Raw genomic sequence first — 25257 nt, 5'->3', positions numbered from 1 at the left:
TCCCTGGCAGGCGGTCGGGCTGTAAAGGAAAGCTCGCCTAAGCATGGGTCTGGGGGACAGCCAGTAAGGAACACTGCTCCATGGTTTCTGCTTCAAGTTCCTGCACTGACTCCCCTCAGGGATGAGCTATGAGCTGGGATGCTGGCCAGTGTATTTGATCACAGCAGCAGCATGAAACTAGAGCAGGTGATAACAAGGTGACCACGATTACCATCTTGCAGACATCTCTACCTGAGTACAGAGAGGTCCTCAAGTGAAAGTGACACCCAAGTTCTTTTCTCCCCAGAATGTTTCGCATCATGTCTAGTTAGTAGTGGATGCTTGATTAAATTAACAAAGCAATGGAGGAAGGAACAATGAATAAAGCAGAACCAGCTCTAGGCTTCTGTTTGACTTTACCTGAGTCAGTTTGCTCTGCCTGAAAGGCGTGTGGCTGTGCTCCTGGTCCAGTGCTCGGATGCATTCTTTCAGCTGTAAAGTGGGAGAGTGAAAGACCCATCAACATGACAATGGAGTAAGGGACAGACAGATGCTACATCCATACAAAGTTTCTCTTTATTTTATGTATATGAGTTCTTTGCCTACATGTATGCCACTGTACCATGAAGAAGGCACAGGATCCCTTGGAACTGGACAGTTGTGAGCCGCCATGTGGGTTCTGGGAATTGAACTCTGATCATCTGGAAGAACAGCCAGTGCTCTTAACCTCTGAGCCATCTGCCCAGGCCTAGAAGCTTAGTTTTCTTAAATAAACTGAGTCAGCAGTTTAGAGTGCTTGCTGTTCAGAGAACAGATGCTGGTTCCTAGCACTCATACTGTTAATTTCATCCAGCTCCAGGGGCTCTAACGCCCTCTTCTGCCTTCTTCAGACACCCAAACATATGGCATACATATTCACACATACAGATAAATAAAACAACAACAACAACAACAACAACAACAACAACAAAAACCCTCAAGATTCTGTAAAAGCAAGCAGGCAAACAAACCAAACACTGTAGGATAATGTCATTATGCAGCAAGGCAGGTCTAGCCTATCATTGGATGAGAAGGAAAGGTAGTGGGGGGGGGGGTAGTCTAAGAAGGAGAGGGGAGGAGGAGCAAGAGGGAATCAAGATGGAGCTACTAGAGAAGGAGGATCTACATATAGGTGGTCTTAATTGATAGGTAGATATGAATATTTTTAAGCCAATTTGTCTTATCTAGGTGGGCAGTTTATATCTTTGCCAACTGGTTGTAAGCTTATTGTGTGGATGTATTGCAGATTAAGAATTTAACATATAAGATCTAATTGCTAAATTACAAGTTTCTAGAGTTGATTTTACTGGGCTACAGGGGATGTGAGCAAAGTTCCTGGCAGCAGAGACACAACCTGTCTCAGTTCTGGAAAAAGAAACACTAAAAGTAAACCCCATGGCTGGTGGAACCAATGAGAATTATATACTTTATTTAACCTACTCTGTTTAAAGTATTTGGGATATAACATGAAAAAATATTATTGAGATCTTTTATGTGCTTTGTTGATATCAAATTTTCCAAATCCTGTGTGCATTTTACTTTAGATATCTTAAGTAAGACCAGTTACAGAGGCTGCTGGAGGATGGCTCAGCTGTTCAGAGCACTGGAATGTTATAGATGTGCACAACCATGTTCAACAATATCTTCTTTGTTATAAACCAGTCCAATATCTACTGCTTTTAGCACTGAGAAGATTCTCCAGAAGAGATGATATTGTGTAAGCTACTTCTGATAACAGTGACCCAGGGTAGCTCACAACTGTCTATAACTCCAGTCCTAGAAGATCCGATGCCTTCTTATGGCCTCTGCATTGGGCACACACATAGTACACAGACAGACATACATTAAGGCAAAATACCTATATACAAATAAATAAAAACCTAGTCACATTAGACAGCTAATATACATAGCCTAACCACTTTTTAGGAAATCTAGTAGAGAACAGACTAACACATTAATCATCAACATGGGATGTAGCTATCCAAGCCTAGAGTGTGGGAAAATTTATAGGTCATTGTGTCTCCCACCTCCCCTTTAAAAAGTATGTGCTGATACAGAAAAACAAAGCAAAAGCAGGCTCAGGGGATGTGACAAAGGATAGTGTCCTTATCTTCAGTAAGTCAACTATGAAAAGGTAGTTATGGGTCAACAAGAGATTTTTAAATATTGAGTAAGAGGTAACATTGAAAGTATAATGTTTTATTACAAATATATTAAAAAAATAAAACATCCCTTTGAGATTATGAAGTATTTATAAGATGTATTGATGAATAGGGTTTCCTTTAATCCAACTAGGAGTTGGCAAGATGGCTCACTGGGCAAAAGCTCTTGTCACACAAGCCTGACCACCTGAGGTAGGTCCTTGGAATCCATGATGGAAGGAGAACACCAACTCCCAAAAGTTGTCCTCTGACCACTGCGAATTTGTTGTGTATGTATGTGCCTATATATACTCATAGTGATAATAAAGTAAAGTAATCCAACTATGGGAAGGATGCGGCTGCTTATGTTCTTAAGTTGGTTTTTGTTTGTTTGTTATAAGTACAGTGTAGCTGCCTTCAGACACACCAGAAGAGGACATCAGATCCCATTACAGATGGTTGTGAGCCGCCATGTGGTTGCTGGGAATTGAACTCAGGACCTCTGGAAGAGCAGTTAGTGCTCTTAACCACTGAGCCATCTCTCCAGCCCCCATTCTGAAGTTTTTATATTGGTTTATTTTGTGTGTATATGTGTATGGTGGCATGTGTGCCATGGTCCTCAAGGTGGCAGTCAGAGGACAGCTCATGAATTGCTATCTTTCTACCATGTGGGTCCCAGAGATTGAACCCTGGATGTCAGGCTAGGCAGCAAGTACCTTTACCTGTTGAGCCACCTTCCTGGATCTGGTTAAGTTTTTAATTGTTGATAACTGAGAGATAAGTATCTGAGATATACTACTTTCTACATTTGCATCTTTAAATTTTAGGGAGTAGGAAAAAGCTTTCTTAGCCATATAGCAATTGCATAAATATTTCTCTTTCTAACTGGTAGGGATTGAGGAAAAGAGGCAGGGGAAAGAAGAACAGCCTAGCACTGTGCAGAGGCTGCTTGGACCTGCTGTCCAGGAGCTCAGGACTTCCACTGTCAAATGAGAGCATGCGTGCTGCCCTTCTGATTTACCCAGTCTGAACGACTGGCTTCACGTTAGGGCAAAATCTCTCAAAAAAGAGATTTTTAGCAACTCACAGCTAGAAGACTCTGGTTGATCTCCGCGCCTTCCATCTTTGTCTGCCTGTCTGAGTCCCTGGCATCTGCTGCTCTCTCACTCCCAGCCAAGTCAATGAAAGAGATCCTAAAAAACACAGCAGGAATGACTTCTTTGGGGCTTTGGTTTATTTCCATATTAGCTTATTAGCTGACAATATATAACCTCGGGAAGACATGGAGCACAGCTCATCCTCAGAAAAGACAACATTATTGTTAGCCTTTCAAAAACACCACAAGACCCTGAAGCTGGCGCTGGCACTGTCCAGACACTTCCATTGGCCCTTCTCATTTGTGAGAAAGTATGACTGAAATTAATAAAGCATTTCCCCACAAGGGCCTGGTGACCATATTACAAATCAGTTGATGACTACTCAGATAATTAAATAGAAAGTTTTATTGGCTGTTTTCTAACAAGAAAGAATGAAAAAGCAGAGAATGACTCATTACTCAGAGGTGAGACAGGCTCATCCATCAGCATGGCAGAGTTTGCTAAGATAGCACCAGAGAAGCAATGAATGCAGCCAATTGTCCTATGTCTTCTTTCAAGAAGAATGGATTCCCCCACTTTCATTTATGGCCTGCAAGCTCTCCGAGATGCATTCCTTGCTGTTTCCCTGCTGATACTGTGTTTCACATTAGAAGCAATCAATGTCCCTTTTAATAACTTTGGGTTGACCAACAATAGGTCATTACTTCATGGTTAATCAACTGATGGCACTTTATACAATGATTTATTTCAGGGCTAACAACAGTACTCTATATCCCTGCAATGAAGACCCAAGGTGGTTGGGGTATCCCAGGTTGAACATATATATTTCAAAGTCAAATATGGAAAGGCAGACAATGAAATTCTCCACATAGTTCCAGCTCACCTGCCAAATGTCCTCTTGGCTGAATCTTTGATCTGAATTTGGATGATAGCGTGGGAGCGGGAGGAGTCTGCATTGACGCCAGTGGCTCCCGTGCTGCGCTCCTTGCTGCCCTTTAAGATCACCTGAAAAGTAAAATTCACAGGATGACTTTCTCTGGGAGAAAACAAAGTCTTCTGGTTCCAAAAGGTTGGCTAAGCAAGCAGTAGAGACCTGGCGTGTAATTTTGTTAGCATACTGCTGTATCATGTCCAGGTGGAAGGCTGCCCAGACACTAATCATACAGAGTAAGTACCAACAGCAGCGAGAAACAGGCAGAATACTAATCTTGTGGGAGAACATTCAATGGCTCAAGACCTAATCTACATCTTAATCATATGCACTCTTTTTAATATCGTTGATGAATCTAGCCTAACTTAAGATCCCCAGGGCAAAACTTGGCTCCAAAGCAAGGTCTCATACATTCATCTATCTTAGTAACTAAATCACAAGACAGAAATGTACGTCACAGCATGACTGATCACATCCACCAGGAGGTGATCCATACCAGGGGAACAAGCCTGATATTCTTGAGAGTTGCTAACTCTGGGCTAGGAGAAGCTGGCTCTTCTAGTCCTGACCACCAGATTCCAATCTTAGCTTCAGTTTGCTCATCTGAAAGATGAGATTTAAAGTATGTATCCTATTTTACAGTGTTTAAATCACATGGTATTTGGAAAAAAAAACAAAACAAAAGCAACAAAACAATCCTCTAGCCAAATATGTTAGATAGTTAAGTAAACATAATAATCCAAGTCAGTGTAGTGGTACATATGTTTATATCCCAGCAATTAGCAGACAGAGGCAGGCAGACCTAAGACCAGTCTTGTCTACATAGTGAGCGCCATGAAAGCCAGGGCTATATAGAAACCCTGTCTCAACAAAATAAAATGAGACAAAGAGCTAAGTATGGTGGCTCACTCCTGCAATCATTTTAGTTGAAGTAGGAACCTGACAATAGGTTTTACACAGTAAATTAGAAGCCAGCCTGAGCTACTGAAAGACCTTATCTTTAAAAAAAAAAAAAAAAAAAAAGTTAAGGTATTTTAATCAGAGAAAGGGAGCTATGAACAAACAGGATTGAGCCCAGAGCTCAGTGGCAGAGTTCTTCCTTTGGGTTTGGTTCCCAGCATCTGATCCCAGGCTAAGGATCATTAAAAGAAGGTTCACTGAAAGTTATTTTCACATAAATCAATAAATGACCTCTGAACAAGCAAAAAACAACAAGCAATTAACAAAATTAATATCACATAGTCAGTGTTTGTGTGTGCTGGGAATAGTAAAAGGGCTCCTTCTATCTTTTTATATATTTCTGTAGTGCTTAACAGTGAGAGAATATTACTTTTGTTATAACAAACAAGTAACTTTTAATAAAAAGAAGCAGACTTCAAAATTCCTTTGGAAGCATACATAAAAACTAATAAAATTAGTTGCCTCAGAAAAAGGGAATGGAAAGGGAATTTCCTAATTCTTTGGATTTTGAGAGCATGTGAAAGTACTGCTTATTAAAAATTTATTTAAAATAAGAACCTTTAGCAAAGAATCTTTTCTCCTAAGCCCACAGTCACAGAAAATATAATCACAGCCTCTGCCAGCTCAAGACCATCTTTGCCATGTATTTGTTTGTGCCACGAGTCCTACCTCCCTATCTATGGCACTGTGGAGAGATAAGCTATCTTCCTAAGATGGCTCCCACTCCACAGATGTGAACTGGTGTCCTTGCTCTCTGCTTTGATCAGAGCCATCACAGTTGCTAGGAAGCAAGATGAATGTCTCCCCTGACCTGAGGCTGCTCGGGTGTAAGGAGGAGAGAATTACCTGTAGGAGGAGCTCCACACTGTACACCTGGAGCTCTCGAAGGCCAGCTATCTGTACCACATGCTTGCTATCTTCTCTTGCAAAGAGCCTGCAGATACAAAAATGTAGCTGGTATAACACTGGGTGTGTCTTGCCCTTCCAAAACAGTCTATGGATCTTTCATTTTATAGTGGTTTTGCTATGTGCCCCTCCCCAGCCCTACTCCACTGCCAGCTTCAGAGTACTGAAATGGTCCTTCCTTGTAAACAAACCAGTATTTTTTATTAAAACCAAAAGAGCATAAAACCCAGACATATTCCAATCCCTGGATAGCATAATCCTGGCTAGTAACTAGTGCAGTGGTGGATAAGGGTGGGATTTTTGCTATCTAATTAATCTAAAGTTATGGTTTTTGCTTGTTAGGTGTTCTTCCTTTTCTGTCATGAAGAGAAAGCATGTGGTCCTGGGAGCAGGAGCAGCCATTGGCATCTACAAAGAACTAGCTTCAGGACAAAGCTAACAGACAGCACAGTAATGCACCGTTATCCTGGAGTGATAAATCAGAATATCCTGAAGCCTTCCAAGTTATCTGAGCCAATGATTTCCCTAAATATAGTAGGAGTGGGGTTTTATTTTTTTAAACTTGTAACAGGATTCCTAATATATAGTTTTGTACTGTTTTGTTTTATTTGATACGGGGTCTCACTATGTAATTCAAGCTAGTCTGCAACTTGTGATCCTACTGCTTCAGCTGCCTAAGTACTAAGAGTACAGCTATGTGCCAACTTGCCCAACTCTGGTAATTCTAAGACAAGGAAGGAATGTTATGTTTGAACACTCCAGGCCTGCAAATAGGGTGGCAAATGACCATGGACTGCTACTGACAGAAAATCAGGTATACCAACAGCAAGCATTAAATCTTCTCGATATTCCAAAATTACTTCTACCCTTTCATTAGATACTGATTAAGGCCAGGAATGAAATTCTCTTTTGTAGCAAAGAGAAAGAGAGATATTGAAAAAGAATGAATTAGTTTCCAAAAACAAACAAACAAAACAAAACAAAACAAACAAACAAACAAAAAAAAAAAAAAAAAAAAACCAGGGGAGGGGGACTTGCAGTGGTGAGGCAGATACATCTCTGTAGTTTAAGGCTTGCTTGGGCTACATGCTATATTCCAGGTTGGCCGGGGCTACACAGTGAGACACTCTGAAAAACCAAAACAAAAAATATTTTCTTCTCAATCTAAGTTTCCAAACTTTACAGACTAGTAAAAGTGTCTTGCCAGTGCCTATGATCTCTCAGAAAACAAGCACAAAAATACACTTCTGAATAAAAGAAGACACCACCTCCCCACATCACTCTTGAATACAATACTTTGACTTGGGCTTTGAGATGCTCACCCCAGAAAGGTTCATATGAGACAGTATAGAATGTGCTGCTAGATTTGTAAACTCTGTGAGGCTGAGGACTCAGGCTCAGCTCTCAGCACCCACATCCGATAGCTCACAACTACCTGTAACTACAGTTCAAGGGCTCTGACTCCCTCTGGCACATACATGGTGCACATAAATTCAGAGGTAAACAAATACATACATAAAAATATTTCTGGACATCTCCTCAATGGTTAGGAACACTTACTGATCTTCCAGAGGACCTGAGTTTCAGACCCAGATTCCATGTCGGGTGACTCACAAATACCTGTAACACTCTCTTCTACTTTATATATTAAGATTTTTTTATCCTTAAGTAAGCTTGTTGTACATTGTTTTGTGTTTACTTTTACACCAAGCTGTATTACAATACTCTTAGTATTCACCAGCATATTCACTATCTGCCTAAGATATGCAACCTTTGTGTCACAATATGAAATAAAGATCTATGAAGTATGCACCTTGTGTAACTAATGTACAAACACAAATTTTATAAAATTGTACAGTATTTTTAAAAACCTATTCACAACTAGGAATGGCTTAAATGTAGCATCTTTGCATTAATTAAATGCTTTTAAAGTATAAAATTAATATGCAGTTTCAGTATCTGATAAATTACAAATGACTTCATGAGCTCCTGACTTGCCATGATGCCTTTAAAACTACAGCCTGGACTGGCTGTGTTCTAGTCTGTTGTGCTATTACATTTACATTGTTGCTAGTTAGACAATTCCTAGCTCAGAGTCCAGAGGGCGCCAGGGAGGGGTGGACTTAGCAGTATTGTCCAATAATCTATGAACTAAAGACTATAAATGCATTTTATTTTAAATAAAAGTATAACCGTTAAAAAAGTTTTATTTATTTTATGTATGTGAGTACACTTCCACTGTCTTGAGACACACCAGAAGAGGGCATCTGGATACTATTACAGATAGTTGTGAGCCACCATGTGGTTGCTATGAACTGAACTCAGGATCTCTGGAAGAGCAATCAACATTCTTAACCACTGAGCCCTAAAAATATTTTTTAATTATATTTTTATCCTTTTTTTAGGTAAGTCTATGAAAATAACTTATTTTCTGCATTTAGGATTTACTTAAGAATGCTTAGGCTTTATTTCCTAGTTTGAGAAGTGAATTTAAATTGAGCGTAATGGTACATACTTTTAGTCCTGGCATTTGGGATCAGAGTTGGGCAGATCTCTGAGTTTGAGGCCAGCTTGGTCTACAAAGTGAGTTCCAGGACAGGAAGGGCCAGATAGAGAAACTGTCTCAAGTATACCTCTCTGCTTTCAAAAAGAAGTGAATGTACCCTCTCTGTCTCTCCTGACTGGCCTTGCCTCCCCCATCCCTTGTTTTTCTCTGTCTCCTTTTTCTCTGCTCTAGTCTTCTCAATCCCCCTTGCAATGCCCCAAATAAACTTCATTTTATACTAAAAGGGAAAGAAAGAAAGAAAGAAAGAAAGAAAGAAAGAAAGACTGAAGGAAGGAAGGAAGGAAGGAAGGAAGGAAGGAAGGAAGGAAGGAAGGAAGGAAGGAAAAGAATTTAGCACAGAGGACTTGAAGGAACCCACTATTACACTATATGGGTTTCAGGGATCAAACTCAAACTGTCAGGCTTAGTAGCAGGCACCTTCACCAACTAAGCCATTTCACTAGTCCTTCTTAGTTTTTTAAACAAACAAACAAATCCAAAGTCTTAGTATATAGCCCAGACCAGCTTGGAACTAATTTACTATATAGATCCCGATAGCCTCAAAATTGCAGTAGTCTGTGCCTCTGCCTTCCAAGGGCTGAGATTAAAGGTATGAGGTTTGCAAATATATGAAAGAGTATCATCAGGGACAGAACTTTACAGAGACCCCAGAAAGGCTAACCAGGTATAAAAATAAGCAGGCCCCACAACATAGGACCACACAGAGTAAGTGTGGTTCTTCCAGAGTGTATTAGTTAGAATTCCTGTTGCTGTAATCAAACACTATGAAAGGGTTTGTTTCACTCACAGTTCATCATAAAAAGAAGCCAGGGCAGGAGCTGATGCAGAGGCTATGAAGAGTGCTGCTTATTAGCTTGTTCCTCATGTCTTGCTCAGGACCACCAGCCCAGGGATGGAACCGCCCACAACTAAGAAAATGTCTCAAAGGCTTGCCTACAGCCCGATATTATGGAGACATTTTCTTCATTCAAGTTCCCTCCTCTCTTTAGCCTGTGTTAGTTTGACATGAAACTATACCGCATATGTAGTAAGCCACAAAAAAAGATCAAGGGCTGGTAAAATGGCTTAGCACACAAAATAAATAAAATGCAATATAAGACTTTTCAAAGAGTTAGTTTATACTCACCCTTTGTTTACTATTGAAGAATACAAATATATAGGGTGATAATTTGAATAATTCATTAAAACTTTTACTTAAAGAAGTAGGCATTATGACCACAAAGAGCTTTGGGGGGGGGGGGTTAGGAGATCATTCAGGGCCCCTGTGTAGACCAGGCTGGCTTTGAATTTGTGATCAGCCTGCTGAGTGCTGGTTTACAGGATTAAGCCACCATTCCTGGGAGAAAGCTTACCCTCCCTCCCCCGCCCCTTTCTTCCTGAGGACTGAATTCAGGGCTTTCTTTATGCATGCTAGGTTAAGTGTTCCTACCACATAGCTATATCCTCAACTTGGAAAAGACTTCTAATGAGGTTGCCAGGGGTTGCAAGAAAAGCCAAACTGAGCTAAATGGAGGCTTAAAATTTACAGCGATGGTGAATGAGAAAAGTGCCCTGAGTGGCAATGTCTGAGGTGAACTCTGTACCGCCTCTCAACTGTGACAAACCTGCATACCTTTTTGTTGGAATGGTTAGCAGTGCAGTGCTGGGTCTCAGCCCACCTGCTGGATTCTTCAGTACACTAGTGCCCTCTCTTCTGGAGCCTTCCCTGGGGTCTCCTGACTGGACAGGACTGTTCCCATATCCTATTCCCCTGCTTGCCTGCAGCACATGAACAAGAACATCCCACTGGGCAGCTCCATAAAGGCTTGTACGCTGGCCAGGCTTTCTTCACCTTCCACCAGATTTAACTCGCTTTCCCGTATGGATCAGGTATGGTTTATTCTGTTATAGCAATCCTTTACCTCCCTTTCACCTTTCTGTTCTCCAGCTATTCAGTTTAGTCACCTGTTCCCAACCTTAAAAACCTTTCTTCTAGAAACATATGTAATAGGCATATTGATACATTCCTAGGTTAATTTTATGTTGTAAGTTTAATAAGCTGAAGCCTAATAACAGTTAAAAGTTGAAGGTAAGTTGGGCTCTGCCACCAAGCCTGTGGATCTAAATTCCAAACCAACCCTTGGGGGGGGGGTATCTAAGAGCACTAGAAAACACAGATATTTACATTACAGTTCATAACAGTAGCAAAATTACAGTCACCACAATGTGAGAAACTGTAATAAAGGGTCACAGGACTAGGAAGGTTGAGAACCACTGCCTTGGACCCACATGGTAAGACATGATTCCTACAAGTTGTCCTTGGACTTCCACATGCCCATCATGACACATGTACTCATACATACATACATACATGCTCACACAATGAAGAAATGCAAATGTAATTTAAGAGCAATGACTGCTCTTCTAGAGGACTTAGGTTTGATTCTCAGCACTCAGACAGCAGCTCACAACTGTCTGTCTAGTTCCAGGGGATCTGACGTCCTCTTTTGGCCTCCATAGGTACCAAACGTGCCACAAAGACACATGCAGGCAAAATAACCACATATGTAAGATAAAAATAAATAGTTTTAAAAGGGTGAATGTGAAGGAAAGGCTTATTTTTTGCAGTTTCAGACAACAGTCATTAAATTTACACTAACATTATTTAAAAGGAAAATATTTAAATGCATGATGATTTTCTGACTTTCTCAAAGTATCTTTTTCACAGGGAAAAAAAGGAGTCTCGATAGATACTATAATACCGTTCTTTAAAAAAAAAAATTAGCAGGAATTGAAAATGTAGCCCAGTGTCAGAATGCTTGCAAAGCGTGTGTAAGGCTCTAGGTTCAATCTTCAGCACTGAAAAGATATTAAGAGATGGCTAATTAACATTTTTTTCTAGCTGAATTAACAGGTTAAGAACTATGTATCCAAGCTGGGCACAGTAACAAGTCTTTAATCCCACCAAGTGGGAAGCTGAGTCAGGATGATCACCAGTTCAAGACTGCCCAGGCAAACCAGTAAGTTCTACACTAGACAAGACACAGCCAGACAGCTGCAAAACAGAAAAGGGAAAGAGGGAGAAGAAAGATCACCCCATGCCAGAGACTGCTATTCCACAAAAACGCCTCTCATTGAAGTCGTGTGATCAAAGTGATTCTGTGGAGCTCCAGCTCCAACAGTAATGTATAGACCAAAGGCTTCTCACTCTTATCTAGTACCGTTTTCTTCTATTGAGGAGGTCATAAAGTTGTCCACAGTAGATCTCATAGAAGCTGATCCACACAAAGAGATTCCTTCTTGACTGGAATACTTTCAGCTGCCTGAAGATATCTTTGGCAGCCAGAGCATACAATCCTGGGTTTTGATGAGTTCCTATCATGGTATAGGTTTTCCCCGCACCTGTTTGTCCATATGCAAAGCAAGTTGCATTGCCTCTAGGGGAAAAATAATTAGAATTATTTATAAATATTTAAAGAATGATAATTTACATAGAGATGTTTAATGACAAGTCAGGAAAAAAAGGAATCCTTGAAGAAATTTAGCATATAAAAATAATCCCAAAGGTAAAAAACATCCCCAGACTAGACTGTTTTCTTAAAGGAATTATTTTACAGAACTGACAACACTACATAAGACAGCTGTTGAATGTGAGAGAATAAGGACTTTGAAGACGTTTATAGAGTGCTTGCCTTGCATGCAGGAGGCAGTACCGTACACACAGCAGCAAGCACTCACCATATAAGATGCTTTGATGTATCCTGGAGACTTTGTCTCCTCTTTTGCATTCTGTGTTTTGCTTTGTTATTTTGTGACAGCTCTCACTGCAATCCAGGTTGGCCTAGACCCTGGGAGCTCACTATGTAGACTAGGCTGACCTTGAACTTGTGTCTATTTTCCCACTGCAGTCTTTCAAGTGCTTAGAATTTCCAAAGTTCAAGTTAAATACAACCCCTTACATCTTTATTCTGAAGATACAAAATTAAGCTATGGAGAGCTTTTATTTAGTCAGGAAACAGAAACACTATTTCAAATATAAAAGGAAATTTTGTTGCAAATTTCTTAATGTTTAGTAAATCAAATGAATCCAGAAAAGTCTAATTAAGTTCATTAGGTTATAGCATAAACTAATATTTAATCTAAAAGAACTAAAAAGGCATTCATGTATTAATGGAGCTCATGGAGAATAAAAAATAGAAATGAAGAGAAGTAATGGATCTGGCTCACCCGTTGAAAATATGCTGAATGAGGGGGTAAGCAGTCTTCAGGTATACATCTTGATTACTGCATGCCTCACCAAAGACTTCATCAAAATAAAAAACATGCTGAAAAATAAACTTGATTTTTATAGCAATACATGTGCATTTTCACCACCACTATTTTATTAACACACGGGAAAAGCTAAACACATTTCTAAGCAATAGGAAATAACTGACTGACAAACTCAGAGAAATGAATAACCAGTAACCGTTAAATGACTGTCCTTTTCTGCTTCCAACCACTGTCAATATATGTTCTTACAGTGTAATAACTTTCGTTCTCTCTTAAGGGAAGTAAACTGATTAATATAATTGGGTCTGGGGAAAAAATTAATCCTAGAAGGATTTTCTTACAGACTTGGCAAGGCCAATATATATGAAACTTTGGGTGAGTTCTAGGGATCAACTTTCATTCTGTAGGTTATATATCTTAACCTGCAGCCCCACAAACACTCAGCTAGCACGTGTATGTATACTGTAACAGGAGCCTGAAGGAGCCCAAAGGTAAAGAATTACCCCACCCCCGCTCCTGAAGGTGCTGAGCACAATGTTAGGAAGGTGAGATAAGTGGGGATGTGTCCTGACGGCTGTGGTACTGCGCCCCGTCCTCGCCCCGTCCTCAGTGTCTCCTGATACTCTGAGGTGGAGTTATCAAGCATTTAGCTAGAGGGAAAGTCACAGTTTTTGTTTTAATGGATCTGTTTGATAACTGTTATTACTATTTTGAGACATGGTCTTATGTGCCCCAAGCTGACTTAGAAGTTATACAACCAAGAAATAGTCTGAACTTCTGATTCTCCTGCCTCTGCCTCCTAAGTGCTAGAATTACATGAATGTGCCACCCTGCCTGGTTTGTATGGTGCTCTGGATTAAACACAGTTTCATGAAAGTACTCTACCAACACAGCTGCATTCCAAGCCCTGTTTTTATTTTAACAATAATTTTTTAGCAGTTTTAGAAAAACTGAATACAAGTAGAGTTTCTGTATACCCCTTCAAGTCCTTTCTATTAAAGTCTTGCACTGTAGTGGAGGGAGGATATAATTCAATGGAAAAACATTTCTTCTTCTTGGGAAAGACATGAGACTGGATGTGGTGGTGTGAGAGATGGAGATGGGAGGAGAGAGAAAGATACAGACAGAAGAAGTATAAGCAATAGGTCAAAGAAAGAAAGCCAAGGATTTAACTAGTTTTTGTGTAGGAAGACAGCAAACACCCAGCAGGACTCCAGTGACAGGAAGAGTGGTACAATGCTCAAACAGTGAGTTAGGATTAAGTGCTAGGAGTCTTGAACATTAGTCTTAAAGAAGTTAGAAGAAACAATTCAGAAACAATGAGGATAAAGTAAGGAATTTTACAAAGGAGAAGGATGATCTAACCTATTTCACTGTGAGATTAATCTGAGTTCACAATGAGACTAGATTGTGACGAGACTCCAGTCACTCATTGGTGAGGTTGGGAGGAGACAACCATGGGAAAACAAAACAAACAAAAAGGCAAATGACTGGAAATGACAGAAGGGGCTACAATAAAAATCAGGGTGATCTCATTATACTGGATCTGCAAAGCAATAATTCAGAAACTATAATTTTTGCATAATTTAGAGGTTTGCCATGATGGTAACATAACTAACTATACTGACTAAGAAAGTTTAAGCTAACTACAGAAATATGACAGCTACTATACAATGAGTGAGACTAAGGGCCTTTCTATTGCCTCATTTTGAACCTGTTCTAATTATTTAATTAGATAATTGTATAGCCAGATCCAGAAAACTGCACTTTGGCAAATTGAATTTGGTTCACTCTTCCCCAGGTTCAATGACCTTTTCTGTACTATTATATTACATTGGGATGGAAATTAGGTCATTTGAGAAGAAACTGATATCACAGAGCCAGGTTTACCATTTACCATCACCAAACATTGGAATATTAGAGAATGAATCTGAGGAATGATAAAAAGATCTGGGCTAGATATGTAGTTCAATTGGTAAAATGCTTGCTTTGCATGCATAAAGCCCAAGGCTTTAGTTCTTGGGCTAAATCCCAGAACTTCAGAGGAAGAACCAAGAGGATCAGGTATTCAAGGTCATCTCAGGCACACTGTGTGTTGGGGGTGGTGGGAGTTGTACACATGGAAGTGTATATACAGAGGCCAGAGGAGGACATCAGTATCTCCTCTATTACTCTTTACCTTACTGCCTTGAGTCAGAGTTTCGCACTGATCTAAAAGCTGCCATTTCTAGGTTGGCTGGTCAATGAGCCCCAGGATCTGGCTGTCAGAGCCCCAGCAAAGGGGTTATGAGTGTGCACAATCACACCTGCTCTTTACTCAGTCCTTATGCTTGCACAACAAGATGCTCACTCACTGAGTCAGCTCCCTGGCTCCCACGGTGTTTTTAGCATTCGTGTTTTTGTTTGTTAATTTTTAATCAGCAGACAAAATAAAAGTTTTATTATGGCATTTTCAACATATTTTTCCTTAAATGAAAAGTTGTATTTTAATTACACAATACACAAAGGATTGTGAATAAATTAAATTTAGAGAGAAACAAACTCTTATGCAGGGGTAAAAACCTGAATTTGCTTCTATGTGAAATCAGTTTGTTACACAACGGAGGAGCAAACAACACATTGTAGATAAATCTTTGCTGGGATAAGAGAAGTCAGGATCATGTGAAATGTCAACCATATCACTTTTCATTCAAAAACAAAACAAAACATTTTTAGCAACAGTCAGCATAATCTATTTCTACAACATATTTACCGTCTCCAAAAGAAACCCACACTTGTCTTCAGTGACTTTCCAGATTAAAAAAATTTCTCCTTCCTCTCTTTCTTTTCCCATCTCTCTCCTTCCACCTCTAGTAAGCACCTTGTCTTCATGCCTTCTCCCCCTTCCTTAACTCATGGCCCCTTTAGCTCTTTCCACCCACACACACACATAAAAATGAAACAGGAAGATGTACGTATGAGAGAGAAGACGTGTCATTCGCTTCAGCAGCACACACACAAAACTAGAGAAAATATATGCTACCTGTCTGAGTCTGGGTTTCCACATTAATATATTTTCCAGATTCATTCATTCTCCTGCTTCACAGTTAAATATGAGACCAAAGAAAGTGATCAAAATGTACATATTCAACTCCTATCCTATCTTTGTATATGAAAGTATCAATATACAAATGACACAAATTAGTCAGGAATGGCTTTAATCCCAACTCTGGGGAGACAGAAGCAAGTGAATCTTCTTAAGTCAAGGCCAGCCTGGTCTACAGAGTGAGTTCTAGGATAGCCAGAGCTATGTAGAAACCATCTTCAAAAAATTACTGATAACATTTGAAATATGGAAAACAAGAAGAAAATCAAACTGTCTGTGAATCTTTGTACTTAGAAACGGCCCCTGTTAACTTTTTGAGCTATGCAGTACGATTTTTTAAAAATTTAAATAATAGGAACTAAGCCAGGACAGTGGTATACATACATAATTCCAGCACTGGAGACACTGAGGCAAGAGAATCACAAGTTTAAGTCAGTATTGGCTACATAAGGAGGCTGTCTTAAGAACCAGCCAACCAGGGCCAGGCATAGTGGCATATATTTTTAATCCCAGCACTTGGGAGGGAGGGGCAAGCAGATCTCTGTGAGTGTGAGGCCAGTTTGCGTTACATAATGACCTCTAATCCAGTCAGGGCTACATGATAACATCTTGTTTTGCCCCCTACCCATCTTCCTCTAAAAACCCAACCAATGAACAACAAGAAGTGCCTTTCTAGAGAGCATGTGTTCCTTTTTGTCTCATGAAATTAGAGGCATGGTGGCACACATCTTTAATTCTTGCACTTGGGAGCAGAGAGAGGTGGATCTTGTGAGTTCCAGATCAGCCTGATCTACATAGTGAGTTCTCCGACAGCCAGGTCTATATAGTGAGACCATGTCTTAACAAACACCAAAACCAAAACAGAAAACAGGCCTTCTGTTGATCCTGTGGATCCTTTTACATTTATGTTTTTACTGATATGTTTGAGTATCTACTACTTATGTCCAGATGCTCACTGAAACCAGAAGAGGGTGTTTGATCCCCTGGAACTGGCCTTACAGACAGTTGGGAAGTACATGTGAACTCAAATCCTCTGGAAGAACAGGGAGTACTCTTAACCACTGAGCCAACTCTAGAGCCCTGCAGAAATTTAAAAGACTAGCTAAGCATGGTAGTACTTGACTGTAATATCTGAACTCTGAATGGACTTGCCAAAGCCAGAGAATCACAAGTATATAACCTGGGCTTCAGAGGAAATACCAAGCCAGCAGACTTGGTAGTGATACATTCTTTCAATGAATGAATGAATGAATGAATGAACGGAATGAATCCCCTGTTTAAACTGGAAAGTAGGGTAGAGTTTGGGATGCAGGCTAGCAATAAACTATTCTCCTAGCACAAGTGAGGCCCTGAATGAATTTCCAGTATTTGGCAGGGATGAACAAAAAAGTAAAACAAAACAATCAAACAAAATGAAATAATTTTGAGAGGAAAATAATTAGTTTTGTTTTTTGAGTTATTGTGCTTGCATAAAAGTTTTAATGAGTATGTGGTGGACATGCTTGTTTGGAAAAGAGGTTATTTAACTACATAGACAAATTTTCTAACTTACTTCCTGAGCAAGTTTCAAAATAAAACCTAAAGAACTGGGATCACTTTTATTAGCCTCAAGTTCGATTTAGACTTCTTTTAGAGAAAGGAAAAGATATTTTTATAGTCACAGCATTGACAAATAAGGACTTTGACCTATGAGAGCAGAGGTCCAAAGTTCAACAGCAGAGAAAATGCCATGGAATCTATGGGTATTCAATACATACTGATCAATGGCAATGACAAAGGAGTAAGGTGATTGTGTTTGGGGATAATGGAAAAGTACAAAAGATAATATGACACCTCCCGAAGGAGTTGCTGTGACTGAAGTGTCATTAAGGAGGCTTTGGGTAGATGGTGATTGGACAGAGCTATCACCATGGCAATAGCAGCCATCAAACTAACTAGCCTTACCACTAATTGATCATTTAGACTATCTGCAAAGTAAGTATCTTCCACTGAAACCTAATAGACTATGCATTGATCAACAATCAATGAACTTGTTTAAATGATTGGGTTGGCGGTACAGTGCCCCAGTAATTTATTGCCCATTGGACGACTATTGGATTACGCTAGATGCCACTGTGAAACTCAATTTTTGTAAGAACAATGCAAGTTTGAGAGAAGGGTAAGTTTCAACAATTTGACTTCAGTGTGAAGGATTTACTGCAGTAGAATAATACCGCAGCTGACTGAGGTGAACTGCCCGCACAGCCTATTCATCACCACATTTTTCTTGTTACCAGTCACTAGATTTTGTAACTGAACAAGAGAAAGAATGAATGTTCAGTATGAATGTTTAAGAAGGCAGACTAAGAAAGCAGATGCAGAGTAAAAGAAACTCTGAGTTCCAAAGTCTTTATGTCTATGCGCATGCGCACATACCTGTGCACACACACATGAAGGCCACTAACTGACGTTGGGCATTTCTGTCCCTCTGAATCTCATTTTTAAAATAGGATCTTTCACTAGACCCAAGGATCATCAATGGGCTAGACTGGCCAGAAAGCCTGTCTCTTGCTTCCGTCTCCCAGTGCTGGGGTTACAGCTATCTACCAGTGTCCAGCATTTGAAGGGAGGGCTGGGGTCTGAACTCAGCTCCTTATCCTTGTGTTGCCATTTCCTTTGTCCCCAAGATTCCAAAATCTTAACATATTATGATTATATGGTCTCTTCTCAGTTGTGGAGTTTGATGCTTTGTTAGAAGTGGTACATGGGTACTTGCTAACCTGAAATAAATTCTTCTCAGCACCAAACTCTTTTCATAGTTTAAATTTTTTTATGCATCTGAGCAGTGTTTTATTAAACCCTTATATGTTAAATGTGAAAAGATATTATCCATAATTAGAGGATTCATACTCACTCAAGACATGGGCATACTGGTATACGCCTATAACAACACTCAGGATGCTCATCCTGGACTATAGAGTCAGACCCTTCCTTAGAACTCACTCAGGAGAGTGCTGAGCTGCCATCACCTGCTGAGCGTGGAAAGCACATGCCTGTAATGGCAGTGCTCAGGAGAAAGAGGCAGAAGGACAGCTGCAAATTCAAGTCTAGCCTGGCATGCCTAACAAATTCTATGACAACCAGGGCTACACAGTGAGATTTTTGTTTAAAAAAACAGACAAGAACTCAGCTGACATTAGTAATTCCAGCACTGGGGAGGAAGAAGCAGGCAGATCTTTGTGCACTAAGGACAGACTGGACCACACAAGTTCCAGGCCAGCCAGGGCTATAAAGTGATATTCTGACTCATAAACAAACAACAAAACAAAAACAACCCCCAAAAAACAAAAATAAAAACCAGGCAGCTGGGTGATGTTGGCGCATATACTCAGAAGGCTGAGGCTGCCAGATCTCTGAATCTGAGGCCCACCTGGTCTACAGAGCGAGTTCCAGGACAGTCAGGAGAAAACCCTGACTCAAACAAAACAAAACAAAACAAAAAGAAAGTAAAACATTCATGTTGCATAATGCAGAAAAAACCGCAGGGGAAAAGGAGACCAAGTATATGACCGTCATTCTCAACAACTGGTTATCAATAACTACTGAGACATTCTTTTTGTTTTTATTTCAGTTTTTAAATTTTTAATTCTCTGCTCTGAATCCTTGACTTTACTATTCACATAAACATGCTAAGTGACTATATGGTAGAGCTTCATTGCATAATGCAGGGATCATGGTTTTTTAACTATGCATATCATAATTCTAAATACGCATACATTTTTCAAGAATGAAGGACCAAGGTATCAATGACTTAGAATAAAAATCAAGAGCAGTTACATCTCTTAGTTCTAGCAGGGGTGAGATCTGACCTCAAAATAAATAAACAATCCAGCAAACAAAGAAATATTAAATAATCAATACCTGAACCAGAACTAGATTTTAGAACAACCATTTAAATATAATTTTAAAAATTGACATACTTGATAATATTAGTTTGAAACACTTTAAGTGAAAGATCCTACCTGAAGAACATATTGTGTGAGGTCAACTGCTTCTTTCTTCTCATGTACAAGCAGAGTTTCTTTATCTTCTACAGTAATAATATTAACTTCTCCACGACGTACTTCCCTTACACCTAAAGGCCGTTTTCGAACACAAACTCTGATTTTCTCCATTTCAGTCCAAGGATTCTCTGAGGTGATCTGTCTGATATATGTTTACAAATAGACTTTAATTTTTAAGAAAAGGATTCAATTACTTAGATAGTCAAAGTGTGAGTACATCTTATAGTATCTTTAATATGCCTAGAGTTTTAATATAAATATTAGTGGTTTGTTTGTTTGGTTTGTTGGTTTTGTTTTGAGTCAGGGTTTCACTTTGTAGCTCAAACTGCTGGAGAACTTGCTATGTAGCTCAGGCTGGCCCTTTTTACCCTAGCTTACCAAGTGCTGGGTCTACAGGCCTATGCCACCTATATGCCAAGCTCACGTAAATAATTCCATATTAAATGCCAGCAATAAAGAAGTTTTTACTAGCTAACTTCTGGTTTCCATCTTTGACTTACACAGCCCCATTTTCTACCCTACCAAAGAAGAAGGGGAAGAGGAAGGACGGAAGGAAGGGAGAAGGGAAGAAGGGGGGGGGCAGCTAGAAACTAAGTCTCAGTTCTTTTACCTCTGAGACGTTTGTGTTTGGCTCCTAGTGCTCTTGGTGTCCCCTAAACGACAGTTGGTTACTCACCAAAATCTACCTATATTCTACTGCTAAAACAGCAAGGCCTTTCCAAACCCAAATCCATGTGTTTCCTTGTTCCCTTTCTATCCAGTTCTTGCACACTTAACATTTTTCTTGACCATTAATCAAAATTCCTGTTTGAAGAATGTTCGTTTTGAGCCATAGTCTCTTGTAAACCATGCTTGTGTCACAGGCATGTACTTAACCAGACCCAGTTTATCTGATGCTGGGGAGTAAATCCAAGGTCTGGGGCATGCTAAATATGCAGTCTACCAACCAAATGACCCTACATCCTTTCCTCTTTTAATCTCATTGGATTAAAACTAAGTGTTTCAATTAGGTGGTGGGTTTCAATGTACTTTACCTCCTATACCCCATAGGTACACCTGGCCCATCCCCGAGTCCTGTTACTTTTTTTTTTTTCTTTTCTTGTGTCTCTGTATGTTCATCTATGTGTGTGAAGGCCAGGAGACAACATTAGATGTGGTTCTCCTTAGGATTAGACTACCTTGTTTTCTGAGACAGGATTTTTCATTGGCATGTAGGGCAAGCACCAGAGATCCACCCATCTACCTCCTCAGTGCTGGGATTACAAGCATGCATTATCACACTGGCTTTTTACATGTGTGCTGGGGATTGAACTCGTCCCGTTTACATGGCATTTTACTGACTGTATTATTTCCCCAGCCCCACTTCTTTTTTGCCTCACCCTGATATGAATGTATTCATTCATTAGAATATAAACCATGTATTTCTTCTCGGAACAATTTTATGACTGATCCTGTCCACTATTAACTCAATCTCTTATTCGATGCATTCTTTCACGGACCTCAGTGAATGATTCAACACCCAGCATCTTTCACAAGGTTTACTTGCTGAGTCTTATGTGGTATACCTAAGAAACAACCATTCGCATAAAAACGTCTCTAAAACTAGGTTGTTTAAAAGGAAGGAAGGAAGGAAGGAAGGAAGGAAGGAAGGAAGGAAGGAAGGGAGATCTGTTTTCATTCTGAAAAGATTTTTGAATGCAGGTTATTTTTATTAGGATTAATAATTTTGGTCTGTGTAAAAGAATAAATTAGCAATTGTTCCCTCCTTTACACTTTAAAATTTATTTGACAGTCCCTTATAAATCCTAACCCTTAATAATAGTTTCTCAAAATTTACAAAAACTTTAATACAAAACTATATAGTGATATAATTGTTTCAAATAAATTCTGATTTTCTGAGCTTTCCAAGTGGCTAGATAGCTATTTTTTTTTCCAGGATCTAAGTTAGTTTTCACAACAAACAAATTTCCAAAACTTTTAGCACATGATTCTAAGACATCCGAAAGCACATCTTACTATTTCAGTTAGAATAAAGCCTGATGCATCACCTAAGACACGGGACTTGATGAGAAGCCCGTGGGGATTCCTGTTCTCTTCCTTTACATATGCACTTAATTTTTCACAAAAAAAAAAAGAATATTTTAACTGATTATTTTGGAACCTAGTCTACCTTTTTTCATATTATTATTTGTTCCTTTATAAAATCTACTTTTTTATGTTTTATTCTCATTTAAACAAGGGTTTTGGGTCAAGATCTTTAAATGTTTAGTATTAATAGTCTACCCTTAGGAAGCTCTTCAAAGAGGAAAGAAAATGCTCAGTCCTTTTTATTTTATTTGTGAGGCTTTGGGACGAGGTCTTACATTGTGGCTGGAGAATCTGCGGTGCTAGGATTACACCTGTATTATGCCCAGCTAGTCGTTTTTAGAGTTGTGCAGGGATTCCAGGGTGAGTTTCATGGACAAAAGGTCTGTGGTATGAATTTTTAAGTTTAAAAGGCAAAGAAGAAAGTGTGCTCTCTTCCTAGTGGGTATTTTTTTCATTCATTTGATTTGGAGATAGGGCATTTTTGGGGCTTGAGCTCATCAGCCTGTTGTCTGAGTGCTGGGTTTGCACGTACCACCACGCCTGACACAAATGGTTAAGTTTGTCTGTCATCTCTTACCTTGCACCCTAACATCTAAGAGCCTTCAGATATCTTAATCATCTTCATACCTAGAGTCAGACATCATAGCTATCACCTAATATTTGTAAATATAATGGCAACATTTAAATTAAAATATGCATTTTAAGTCATAATGTGCTAAGCACTGAAAAGTAATGTTTTTATAAATAATTGTAATTTATATTTTATGTGTTGTTCAATAAAAGACTAAAATAGTAAAAAGAAAGTCTGCTCTTTTACCTTTCATATTTACAATCTACAATTAAAAGAAGAAAACAGTACTAAATTGTCTATGCTATGCTAGAACAAGTATTTTGAATTACCATTTGTACTTTCACCCAATCCCAGCACTCAGGAGGCAGACGCAGAGAGGCAGTCAGATCTCTGTGAGTTTAAAGCCAGTCTAATCTACAAAGTGAGTTCCACGACAGCCAAAGCTATTCAAAGGAATTGTCTCGAAAAACAAAAACAAAATACCCAACCAAACGAATATGTGTGTATGTGTGTGTGTGCTTCTTTCATAGTAATATAACAAGTGATATATTTTAAAGGAACATATTTTCTACTATATCATTCTTAGCATTGGGTATTATTCCATATTTCGCCTCTCAAGGGTCTTATTTAAACTTCTATCTTGAAGCGCTAGGTGAAAACAGCTTACTGCCATTCTGACTCACAACCTTTAATTGCCATCAAAAGGTCTTACTCTTTGTAATCACCAAAAAACTCATCTGTTTTTTCAGGGCTGGATTAATAAACAAAAAAAAAAAAAACAAAAAAACAAAAAACAAAAACAAAAAACAAAAAAACAAAAAAACAAAAACAACTGCAGCCAGAATCAGGGTCCTGTTTCAATGGACACAGATAACCTAACTGTTCAAATAACTACTCATTTAACTATCTGCTCTCTGGCCTTAAGGGCTATCTAGATCATCTGGCTGGTATGAATTTGAAGGCCTTAAAAAAAAAAATCCTGTGAATGGTGTGACTCTTTTTCAGCTGTAGAAAGCAGGATGACTACTCTGCTTTCTAGAGTACACTAAGCTGTCATGTTACACTCTAGGCAGCAGTAGTACCAGGTCAGCTAGAGGACTACAGCAGGCCCTGGTAAGTAGCAGCTGTTTGATATACATGAACAATGTACATATCAACTTTTTGCCATCCAGAAAAATCCCAGTTCCTCATAAATTTGCTTCTTTCCACTTGCTAACTACCAATCACATGTCATAGTCATTTACTAAGAGTATTTGCACGCCTCTGGTCATGAAGAAGAAATCTGTCTTTGCCTTAGGCTGTCTTCCCCTATTTCTCCCAAAAATATAAAAATAAAGTATTACCTGACACAAGAATGAGGGATTCCATAGTTGTACCCTGAAACGTGAGAGACTCTTTGAATAATGGAAATATCACAATTTCCCAGTTCTGGAAAAAAGTAATTTGATGAAAAGAGTGGAGCATTAGTTCCTGTTTGCACATAAGCATCTGCAGTAGAGGCATCAGGGGCTTTTATTTTTGTCTGGTACTGGGAGTCCTCTGGTAGCATGTGTTCCAGCACTTTTAGGTAAGTGGACTTCTGTTCATTGACAGAGAAGTTAGATAAACTGCCCATTTCATTGCTGGCCATTTTGTCTTTGCTCTCAGAAGGAGAATCAAAATGCAGTTGTCTTCGGGGCCCAGATCTGAATTCCCGAGGCTTGGTGTACGAGCTGCTTGCCTGAAGAGAATGTTCTGGGCTACTAAGGGCTTTATCTTCCTCCTGCATAATCTTAATGATTTTGATAAGCTGGAAGAGCCGTTTTCGGTCGTTCATGTCATGGACTCCCAATCTGGAGTAGTCCTTCATTGTAACCTTGGCTAATTCATCTATCTTTTGAAGGCCAAGCGCAGTAAAATGAGGATAATATTGTGCAAGCCCAGCTTCACAAAGACACTCATACAACCAGGATGCCATTTTCGTGACTAGGTTTATATAAACTATGAAGAAAAAGAGAAAAAGAAGTCATCCATATAAGAATAATCAGATTATATTCCTTTACAGATTAAAACACATAAATATGCAGAAAAACTGTTATCATCTCAAGTTTCCTAGGTATTTTTCTTCTGAAATAGATAATCAAACAGCATAGTTTATAAGCAAAGCCATTTTTATATAGAGCATCTGAACTAACAGTTGTGATTTGCTCATCTGTTAAATAAAAAGGCTTCCTGATTATATATTTAAATTAATATATGGACACAGACATAACATAGACCACTTACTTATTGCTTGAGAGTTTCTTCTAACTTTGCAGTATCTGCTTAGCACATATAATACACTGCTGAAACTTTGTTCCCAACCACTGATCGTAGCAGAACTAATTTTAGATGTTCCACTTAAGGGCAAGGCATGTTGTACACCTGCTTCCTATGATTAATGAACAAAGGCTAAGAACTCTTTCAGAGTAGACAGCAGAATAAAATAGCAACCACAAGGATTATAAATGAACACAGCTCAGAGAAAAATGTATTTTTAATCTGCTATGTACTGGTAAGTAAGAAAAGTAAAAACAACCAATTCAGTATTTTAGATAATTCTAAAAGGTGGTCACAGATGT

At 39.1% G+C, this 25257-nt stretch overlaps 1 protein-coding gene across 1 annotated transcript in view; it reads right to left on the bottom strand.

Moving 5' to 3' along the window:
• Nucleotides 1-24964, bottom strand: part of KIF24 (kinesin family member 24) — a 33496-nt gene extending 8532 nt beyond the window's left edge. Inside the window, exons 1-9 of the mRNA XM_080940249.1 lie at nt 24923-24964; nt 24001-24637; nt 19957-20140; nt 12826-12923; nt 11820-12035; nt 5994-6081; nt 4140-4261; nt 3247-3352; nt 400-471 (exon numbers count right to left, since the gene is read on the bottom strand). Of these exons, the coding sequence (XP_080796375.1) occupies nt 400-471; nt 3247-3352; nt 4140-4261; nt 5994-6081; nt 11820-12035; nt 12826-12923; nt 19957-20140; nt 24001-24614 (1500 nt within the window). The 5' untranslated portion in view covers nt 24615-24637; nt 24923-24964. The remainder of the gene's footprint in view (nt 1-399; nt 472-3246; nt 3353-4139; nt 4262-5993; nt 6082-11819; nt 12036-12825; nt 12924-19956; nt 20141-24000; nt 24638-24922) is intronic.
• Nucleotides 24965-25257: the final 293 nt, after the last annotated feature.

Source organism: Micromys minutus (genome assembly GCF_963924665.1).
Source record: "Micromys minutus genome assembly, chromosome: 28".
NCBI classification, from domain to species: domain Eukaryota; kingdom Metazoa; phylum Chordata; class Mammalia; order Rodentia; family Muridae; genus Micromys; species Micromys minutus.
This window is presented reverse-complemented; position numbering and strand designations above follow the sequence as displayed.